The sequence below is a fragment of the Equus przewalskii genome, chromosome 4 (genome assembly GCF_037783145.1).
Source record: "Equus przewalskii isolate Varuska chromosome 4, EquPr2, whole genome shotgun sequence".
Lineage (NCBI taxonomy): Eukaryota > Metazoa > Chordata > Mammalia > Perissodactyla > Equidae > Equus > Equus przewalskii.
The window spans coordinates 18565236-18576072 of record NC_091834.1 but is presented as its reverse complement, the minus strand read 5'-3'; the positions used below and the strand labels follow the sequence as shown (position 1 = coordinate 18576072).

At 39.8% G+C, this 10837-nt stretch overlaps 1 protein-coding gene across 1 annotated transcript in view; it reads right to left on the bottom strand.

Moving 5' to 3' along the window:
• Positions 1-2121: 2121 nt before the first annotated feature.
• The window catches only part of ABCA13 (ATP binding cassette subfamily A member 13), a 415069-nt gene continuing 406353 nt past the window's right edge, over positions 2122-10837 (bottom strand). Inside the window, exons 60-62 of the mRNA XM_070615568.1 lie at positions 4352-4457; positions 3003-3140; positions 2122-2347 (exon numbers count right to left, since the gene is read on the bottom strand). Coding sequence (XP_070471669.1) covers positions 2252-2347; positions 3003-3140; positions 4352-4457 — 340 coding nt within the window. The 3' untranslated portion in view covers positions 2122-2251. The remainder of the gene's footprint in view (positions 2348-3002; positions 3141-4351; positions 4458-10837) is intronic.

Below are 10837 nucleotides of genomic sequence, written 5' to 3'. Positions count from 1 at the left end.
AATTAACGTGCATAAATCAGTAGCATTTCTATACACTAACAATGAACTAACAGAAAAAGAACTCAAGAACTCAATCCCATTCACAATCGCAATGAAAAGAATAAAATACCTTGGGATAAACTTAACCAAGGAAGTGAAGGATCTATACAATAAAAACTACAAGACTTTCTTGAAAGAAATTGACGATGACATAAAGAGATGGAAAGACATTCCATGCACATGGATTAGAAGAATAAACATAGTTAAAATGTCCATACTACCTAAAGCAATATACAGATTCAATGCTATCCCAATCAGAATCCCAAGAACATTCTTCACAGAAATTGAACAAACAATCCTAAAATTCATATGGGGCAACAAAAGACCGCGAATTATTAAAGCAATCCTGAGCAAGAAAAACAAAGCCGGCAGAATCACAATCCCCAATTTCAAAACATACTACAAAGCTACAGTGATCAAAACAGCATGGTACTGGTACAAAAACAGGTCCACAGATCAATGGAACAGAATTGAAAGCCCAGAGATAAAACCACACATCTATGGACAGCTAATCTTCGACAAAGGAGCAGAGGGCCTACAATGGAGAAAAGAAAGTCTCTTCAACAAATGGTGCTGGGAAAACTGGACAGCCACATGCAAAAGATTGAAAATTGACCATTCTTTTTCACCACACACCAAAATAAACTCAAAATGGATCAAAGACCTAAAGATTAGGCCTGAGACAATAAGTCTTTTGCAAGAGAATATAGGCAGTACACTCTTTGACATCAGTTTCAAAAGAATCTTTTCGGACACTATAACTCCTCAGTTGAGGGAAACAATAGAAAGAATAAACAAATGGGACTTCATCAGACTAAAGAGCTTCTTCAAGGCAAGGGAAAACAGGATTGAAACAAAAAAACAGCTCACTAAGTGGGAAAAAATATTTACAAGCCACTTATCCGACAAAGGGTTAATCTCCATAATATACAAAGAACTCACACTGCTTAACAATAAAAAAACAAACAACCCGATCAAAAAATGGGCAGAGGACATGAACAGACATTTCTCAAAAGAAGATATGAATATGGCCAATAGACACATGAAAAGATGTTCATCATCGCTAATCATCAGGGAAATGCAAATCAAAACTACACTAAGATATCACCTTACACCCGTTAGATTGGCAAAAACATCAAAAACCAAGAGCGACAAATGTTGGAGAGGTTGTGGAGAAAAAGGAACCCTCATACACTGTTGGTGGAAATGCAAACTGGTACAGCCACTATGGAAAACAGTATGGAGATTTCTCAAAAAGTTAAAAATAGAAATACCCTATGACCCAGCCATCCCATTACTGGGTATCTATCCTAAGAACCTGATATCAGAAATCTCAAATGTCCGTTGCACCCCTATGTTCATTGCAGCATTATTTACAATGGCCAAGATGTGGAACTAGCCTACATGCCCAGAAACTGATGATTGGATAAAGAAGATGTGGTATATCTACACAATGGAATACTACTCAGCTATAAAAAAAGACAAAATTGGCCCATTCACAACAACGTGGATGGACCTCGAGGGTATTATGTTAAGCGAAATAAGCCAGTCAGAGAAAGACGAACTCTATATGACTCCACTCATAGGTGGAAGTTAGTATATTGATAAGGAGATCAGATCGGTGGTTACCAGGGAAAAGGGGGGGTTGGGGGAGGGCACAAAGGGGGAAGTGGTGGTGTACCCACAACATGACTAACAAAAATGTACAACTGATATCTCACAAGGTTGTAATCTATCATAACATTAATTAAAAAAAAAAATGACAAACATAGACAACAGTTCTAGGAACTATTTCCTAAACAAATAAATTAGGAAAGTTTTTAGCTTTGGGAACCTCAGCTTCATTAAAAGTAAAATGAAATGTTTGGAGTGGACAATCTCTGACAGCCTTTCCAGCTCCAAAATGTCTCGGTCTGCGCTCTGTGGATTCATTCACGCCTGTGTCACAAAGAAGCTGGCCTCATCTTGGCTTGGCAAAGAGAGTAACCCTCGGGCAGGAACTCCTCAAAAGTCTGCAGAAAGAATGACCTTTCAGTTGGCTGGTTATTAATTAACAAAGAGTTTCAAAACAGAAAATGTAGGAGAGAATGAAATTTGACTGCCTGGAGCATGTCTTCCTGCTCTTGTGCTGCGCACTCACTCCTGGGATCTTTGAGTATTAATTTTAACGAAAGACAAGGTTTAGGCCTCTTCAAAACATCTTTCTCAGTGCTTAGCTTGGCAGGTGATGTGGTTGGTGACAGTCAGTGGACGCATCGGGAGCCGATGGTGGAGTTTGCTGTTGCTCAGTGGCAAAGTTAATAAATACCTGAAAGAAATGATGAAAACAATTGTCAACCTATAAGAACACTTGACTTCTTGTTCTCCACTATTATAAGGAAGAACATACTCTTAAAGCTTTGCCTAACTTTTCCTAAAATCCACAAAGCCTTCATTCATATCACCCCCTCTGAAATCACCATAAATAGGTAAGTCCATTGAGACCAAACTCCAGGATTGAGAAACATTTCTGGACAATTAATAAATAACCTGGAAATTCTCCAAGGCTTAAGCATAGCTTTAGAATGAAGTGTTGATTTAATTTTACATTCTGGCACCCTCAGCAAACCAAGCACTTTTCTTCCCAAAGTTAGCTATCAGTCAGTTACAGGCGAGGCCCCTTAGTCATCTGGGGCATGGGTAAAGTAGAGAAGAGAAGGTTAATGGGACATGATTTTCCTACTGAATGCCCAATGTGGTTATGAACAAAGGGAAACCCTACTGAATACACACCTTGAGTGGAGAGCAGACAATAAACAAACCTCCTAACACTCACCATCCTTATTAGAATTTTATAAAATCAAACAGTGATTAATTAAAAGAAATGATGACCTCAAAAAGTAATCTGGCTGATTTTTAAATCAGCTGGGCTAGGCCTCAAACATACCAAAATGCAACATGGTGAGTCCTTCCAGATACTATACCTGTTCCAGAGTAGTTTGGTTAATGGAGTAATGTCTGATATTCAAGAAGTTCTTATTATTCTCTAGAACTTTGAACAGGTCAGCTAAGCATTCCCATCTTTTTGGCACATGATATTCCAATAAATTCAGGCGCTGCCCCTAAAAGCCAAAAAGAAAAATTGTATCACATGATTAGAAATCATTAAACAAAATTGATCATACTATATTTAATTGTCAACTAAATTATCTTTTTTCAAATCACACATTGAAATACCAGCTAGGTATGTGGGTCAGTTTTGTGAGTCTCCAATGAATGCTCATTAACAACAATTACCGAGAGGCATATTTGGTAAGTGGTAGTCCCCTGGGTAGAGTTGCTATTCTGCCCCTTATTTGCCCCAACCTTCCCACAGGCATAGGGAAGGCCTCTCTAAGGGGTAAAAAGATGCTTAGCAATAGTTGAGAAGTAGGAAGTTAATGTGGCGTAACAGAGACATCCAGAGGCACCCTGCACTTCACTGGGACTTGGGTTTAATTCCCAATTGTCCTCACCATTGTCTGAGCACTCTCGGTAAAATATTTAACCTTTCTGAGCCTTGTTTTCAGATGTGCAAATGGAGATATCAGCGACTGTTTTATAGGGTCGTTTAGAGTGGTATTTGAGCATGAACGCCTGTGTCCTGCACAGCATGCTTCTTACCTGGTAGGATTTTACACAATGGTTCTTGTTGAATTATATAGGTAATAGCTACTTTATAGACCACAATCTATTAGACGTTATGATAAATTAGAATCACATAGTTCTCCAAGAGATTTGTAGATGGTGCTCTCAAACGTTACTGTGCATAGATTATCACCCGGTCACCCTCTTAAAATGCAGATTTAGATTCAGTAGGCTGAGGCCTGAGATTCTGCAGGTTAACCAGCTCCCAGGTGATGAAGATGCTGCTCGTTCAGGGATCACACTTTGCATCAAGGTTGTAGAGGATTATGATCCAAGCACAGGGCACTTTTGAAATAATGCCCCACAGCAAATAACATGGAAGAAATTAACTTTCACAATCTTCCATTCTGAACAAAAATGAGCTGTGCAATGGAGTTGTGCCCACAGACGTGGGTGGATGAGTAACTGCAGTCCACTCTGGGTGACCCAACAACTGGACAAGCAGACTTGTCCTTCACAATGGTCAAGCAATATCCACTGTCCACGCTAATTTTGGTGGGGAGGTGTGACCTATACTTTGCAATGAGGACAAGACAACAGGCAGTATCTTATGACAACAGAGAATTAAAACAAGAAAAAAGACAAGTGCATTTATGAGATTGTTTTTAGCTGAAAATAAAGAAGTAATATAGAATATGAGCACTACCTTAAACTGGATTCCTGGAAAGTAGAGCTTCAAGCACTCAGAAATAGCGTTGTGTTGATTTGCTTCCTTATGGAGCCAAACCTTGACTGTATAACCATCACCAAACCTGAGAGTTGAATGAAATAAAACTATGGTTACTATTATATGGACCTCCATTGGATAAATTCTAAACTCACGAACACAGGGAGGCAGTAAAAGAAAGTAACTTTTCCAAATTGTTGGGAGATTTTGGATTCTTGAACATATAATAATACTCAGAAATTAATTACAGCTCAGTTATGCAGTTTGCTCTAATTCATAGCACAGACACACTGATCTTAAAAAGAAATCATCAAGTCCTGGAATCAACATCTATTTAACAAAAAGAGGGCAGGCGAAAATGCAAACTATGGAAGCAAAGTGCTGAGTTACAGAAGTCAGAACTGGGCTGGGAACTAAGGATGAGAAGCATTACTGCTTCAAGGTCTGTAATGATTAAAGTGTGGCTGGGAAGGATGAAAGGGAATGCATAAGTACTTTAGCTAGGCATTCATTTGTTTATCACATACAACAATTCTCTCAACTGTACTTCAAGCCAGCATGTGCAGTGACTGCAAGGGAAGCTGCTGGCCCAAGAGGCACTGTTCCTAACATTGCAGGGTTGTAGACGGTTGCTCGGCCAGTGTATGAGCAATCACGTGTGAGGTTACATTCACACCATAGAGCAATCTCAAATAGTAACCTTCAAGAATTTATGAGGCTTCCAAACACTTTTTATGTTTGTTATTCAACTGCATATCCCAGGTGCCTAGCATGCTGTTGGGCACATGATAGCTTCTCAACAAAGATCTGTTGAATAAAAACAAGTACATGAATGTATCATAATGATAGCAATTTTTGTCAGTTTTGTTCAGTGATGTATCTACGCCAAGTACCTAGAACTACTACCTGTTAGTTGAATGATTGACTGAATGGCATGCCCAGAGCCTTACAAGCACCTTCATTAAAAAAATATTATGGGGAAAAAATGTGTTACATTTAAGTAAATTTTCCCTAAGTGAGGTTGACCCTAACAAGTTTATGGTCAAATTATTTTTCAGGTGAATCTACCTGGTGAAGAAGAGGGCCAAGAGAATGTGACCTTGTTTCAGCAACATGGATCAGCCTGGCGTGCACTCCCTGAAATTTTAACCTGGGTTCCATGTTCGTGCCTTTAGCCCTGATTTCAAATTTTGCTTGAGATCTGTGTGTGGCCTCAAGTGCCTCCCATAGTTTAGAGTTGATGGTTTTCAACTGACTCATGGCTGACAGCTGGTGGAGACACTGACAAAATATAAACGAAAGCAGACAGAGAAGCACCTCCCTAGCACTTCTTCTCAGCTATCTTTAAGAATTTCTTGAGGCCAATGAGTGGGTCAGTCCAGGAGGGGTGTGTTTCAGCTGCTCCTCTTCTGCTTAGGAGGACATGTCAGATGCTGAGCTGCTGATTAACAAGGGTCACTAATCCATCTTCACCAAATCCTCCCAAGTGGGCGTGTGCTTTGTGTTTCACATGGGGAAGAGACTGAGGACCAGAGAGTTGAAGGTGCTTCCCATGGTGAGGTGTGTGTTGTATGAGCTGCTACTCTTCAGCGAGCTCTTAGCTGTGTCTGGCATAAAGTTGAGTCCTACGTGGATGTTTGGGGATGGAGATACGTTTCTGGTCTGGTGGTTATTACCATTCTGAGGGTGTGGCATGAAGCAGTGTTTGTGCTATTGATGCTGGATCCACGTGGATGGCTCGGGTTTGAATCCACCTCCTCCCTCCCTCCCACTAGATGTGTGATCCTGGGGACTCAACTTTTCTCACCTCCGTTGCTTCATCTAGAAAATAGGCTAATAATACCAGCTACTTGATAAGAGTGTTAGAGAACTGAATGAATTAATCCTTGCAAATCACTTGGAACAGCATCTGGCATGAGTAAGTAAATAAATATATAATGAAATTTAGAATATGTACAGGATATGACCAAAATGGAAGAATGCTTTCTTTGGTGTGAAGAGCTCACAATTTATTCGGGGAACTTAGATAATAGCAGAGGAAACAATTAGAACACAAATCTGAAGTTCTTACCACATAAAAACACAATGGTATGAGGGGACAGTAAGCAGAGAGATGACCTCACTCTTTTATAGACATTAGGATCCAATTTCACCATTAGCAAAATTGCAGCCGTATGGGCATATTTTGTTCACCTATTTGAAAAACTCATGCTAAATTCTAGCAATTGTCTAATAAATTCTCACTGTAAGTATGTCTACATATTGATATTTAAAATGATTTCAGAATGAAGTTGTATTTGGACTAAGTCACTTCCAGCTTTACCCTAGAGAATCTAAATTATATACTTCTTTAAAAAAAGTAACTCAAGAGACAATGTTCCTGAAATAGGTTAGCAAATTACTCAACAGCTCTCTAGAATAGTCAATAAGACTTCCAGACAGAAAATTCTAAAAGCATGGTGTCATCAATAACTAAGAGAGTCATTGTCAATTATCAACTTCATTTATGATGCAAGCATCTAATATAAATTTACTTTCTTGTTTCTGCCTATAACCTACACATTTATGCCAATGATTTAAATTCCACAATGGATTTATTTGATTCGTATATTTTCCACAGTCTGAAAGCTTTCAAAGTAGCCTAAAAGTCATTCATTTATATAGTCACTCATTGGTCCAACATTTCTAGATAATTCATTATGTCTACATCATTTGCATAGTCAATGCTCACATAAAGACAAATAAACAGCATTGTCTGCCGGTAAAGGTGCCTCTAAGAAATATTCAACCACTGTTTGTGATACATTTTGGTACCATGAACATTAAATTTAATATATGTAATAAATGCTAAAATAGATGAACAAGCAATGTACTAGTGGAATAATAAACACACATATATTTTAAAAGCCAGACATTTCCAGAGTACAGTGAGAGAGGGATGAGGGGCCAGCTAAATGAGGGATAGAAAAGCAAACACTTATGGTAACACTTGACTGATGTACAGCTGGCAGCCCTGTATTAGAAACTTCCTCTTGTCATCTCAGTCCTCACAGTGACCCTGCTGACAGAGGAGAAAACCAAGAGAGAGCACTAAGCACGATAGTACTGTTGTGGAGTACTGTGAGCACACAGTACCCCATTTTATCCCCACAGATTTCAGTGCTGCTACTTCTGTCTCTATTTTACAGAAAAGAAATAGAATCACATGGAGGTCAGGTAACTTGCTCAATGTCACGCACCTCAAAGGGAACGGAGGAAGGCACAGCCCCCACACTGGTCTGTGGAGTTCAGACTCCAGCGTGTAGTGGGGTCTTGTCTAATTGTTCATGCTCATGGCATTCTTTACACCAAAGCTTGCATATCCAGTAGTTCATTTTACTTGTACAAACACCTTGTGCACAGAATAGAACAGACGGCATTTCCTCTTTATAAAATTGTGCTGTCCAAAGAGGTCTAGAGATGTTTCACTGTCACTTAGCTTATTATTGGCAGAGATGGGACAGAGCTGGCCTTCTTACTCCAACACCATGTTTCTTCATCTCAAGTGCCTTTACCATTTCAACTTCAGTTAAGTTTGGTTCAAAAAACTTTCTAATCGTTGCATATGCAAATCAGAATGGCTGCGAGGATTAAGGATCAAAGGTATTAACATAAAGAGAGCCCCTGACAAGCAACAAATAAGAGCAGCCTCCAGCAGCTGGCATCAGCATTCCTCCGGAGGAAGAAACCGTCTTGGAGAAAAACTTCCATAAGCTTCAAAGTTTAAAGGCAAGATCTCAGTGGGTCGATGACACAGCCTCACAATAAAGATAAGCTTGATCCATATTAACATACCTCTCTCCATGAAGAGACTACTGCCAGGGTGTCTCTTTCTTCCTTCTTTGTTTTTTTTTTAGGAAGATTAGCCCTGAGCTAACATCTGCCGCCAATCCTCCTCTTTTTGCTGAGGAAGACTGGCCCCAAGCTAACATCCATGCCCATCTTCCCCTCCTTTATATGTGGGATGTCTGCCACACATCACTTGACAAGCTGTGCAAAGGTCCACACCTGGGATCCGACCCAGTGAACCCCAGCCTGCCAAAGTGGAACATGTGAACTTAACTGCTGCGCCACTGGACCGGCTCCTAGAATGTCACTTTCTTAACTGACTCCATCAGCCATAGATCCAGAATTCACAGTGTGGGTCAAAGTTGCCACTGGGAAAGGCCCACAGCACTGTCTCAGAACTCAGGGGACTGTGATAGCTTCAAAGGGGCACGTATATCTGGTGATGGATAAAATCCAGACTATTGGTGGTGAGCATGATGCAATCTACACAGAAACTGATATATTATAATGTACATCTGAAATTACATAATGTTATAAACCAATATGACCTCAATAAAATAATTAAAAAAAAAAAAAAAACTAGAAGTCTTCCATTCAAAGCCAAACTCCTTAGCTCCGTGACCAGGCTCTCCGTGAGCTGACGGATGCCTTCCTCTATGACCTCTCTTCAGTCGGCCCCCACCAGATCTCCTTCCCTCCACTCATTCAACACTTTTACCTAGTGCTCCGTGTGCAAGGCCCTATTCTGGGCTTGGAGGCCTTTGTTTCAGAAGCTCCCTTGAGCTCTTGGGGAATTGGGATACTCTTTCCTTATGCATCTGGGGGTGTGGAGCATTCTTCCACCACATCAGCTGTGAAAGTAGTGCTACTTGAGGTCAGGACTCCTAGGCTCTTTTGCCTGGAGCCCATTCATATTTGATAAATTAGTGAAAGAATTAAATCCCTTGTTAGAGTTTGATGTAATGAGAAAAATATTTCTTTCTTAACAGCAGTGTGTGTTGAATATTTCTACAATTTTCCTTTCTTTTTGGAATAATTGAAAAGGACCACTTTAAAGCATGGCACAATAGCCAGGTCAGCAGGATGGAAAGACACGTGCCCTCATCTCCATCACTATACCATTTTCACCCACCTAACAAGCACCAGAGACCATTTTGTCTTCTGGGTGGTGAGATTATAGCTATAAGACATGATCCCTTATTCAACCTCCTGTATTTTTTATGATCTCTGAGCGTTTTCCTTCATTTCAGAAATACCCTAGAATTTAGATAAATAAAACATACCTTTCAAAGCTGACAATATTACAAGAGATTTTCCATATTTCTCAATCTTGACAAATTGGTATTTATTTTTTTTCCTTTTCATTCTTAAAGAGAATGTTGAGGTATAAATGTAACTATTATCCATGAAGTTGAAATTCTGACACCGTGATTTCTACACTGAGTAACAGAAGACAACTTTTGCTTAGAGCATGGAGGAATGCCCAAAGGTTCTTTATTGCTGAAATAAACTATTTATGTGATTTTTTTGATCAATAGAAGAATAAGAAAAGCTCCTAAATGTGGAATAATCCTCCTTCATAAAAGTAAAGGACAATAAGACACTACAAAAATCAATGAGTAGGCTGGTTCAATTTAGTAGAAAGCTATATAAGCCATCTGAAAACAAGCAAAGAAACACGTAAGCAGGAGTTCATGTGGTCTTATCATTCTGTAGGACCCCATGAGCAGCCTCCATTGAATCTCAGTAAGAGAACATAGGCCCTAAAATGGAAATGCTACAAAGTGGCACATTTTCCTATAGCAAATAAAATCCAAAGACTGATAATCAAAGAGAATAGCATTTCTGTAGTGTGAGTGTCCGTCCATGCTGGTGACACAAGTACCAGAAGGAAACAGTCTTAGGAAAAGAAAAACTTTATAGCAGGTCAATCCATCTCCTATCACATAAGATATCCTAATATGACCAACACTGGGGTCTCCCTGCTGTTTGAGTCAGCCACCAAGCTGTTCTTACACCACAATCACGACGAGAGGCAATGGAACTAAGTAGTCATTCCTGTCCTCATTTTTCTCTCTGAGACAACCAACATCATTAAGCAAACACACCATGGAAGAAGATCATGGCAATCTAATCTCTGGTTTTATGAGTGCTTCCCAGAGAGAAGTCCAGGGTAGTTACTAAGGGAGACCTGAAGAGGAAAATACCATCATTAAGACGGTAACCTTCAAAACCAGCACACCTGCTTAGCTGCCATCTGTGCAAAGATCACAGCCTTGGCAAGTATGTCAGCGGGGGGGATGGGGGAGGTGGGGGGGGTATAGGCACACAAGCAAATGCACATTATTCTGTTTGGTTGTGGTTTCAAGGCTTTTGGGGGGAGGATGGTCATTTTGGAACGTGTGATTAAATCTCTTTTGCAGTTTCAGAGGGTTCTCAAATAATCTTCTATGGACTGAAGTCAGATCACATGTAATACAGCATTTATAAAATAATGGAACAATAAGTAAAATGAATGATTTTCTCAGCAGAGAGGAATTGCTTTAAGGAGAAGCCTCCTTCTCCTTGTTGAGAAAATGCTTCAATAAGCCAGATTCAGGGTGAAAGTCTCTGGGGCCTAAATGTGGCTGGAATTTA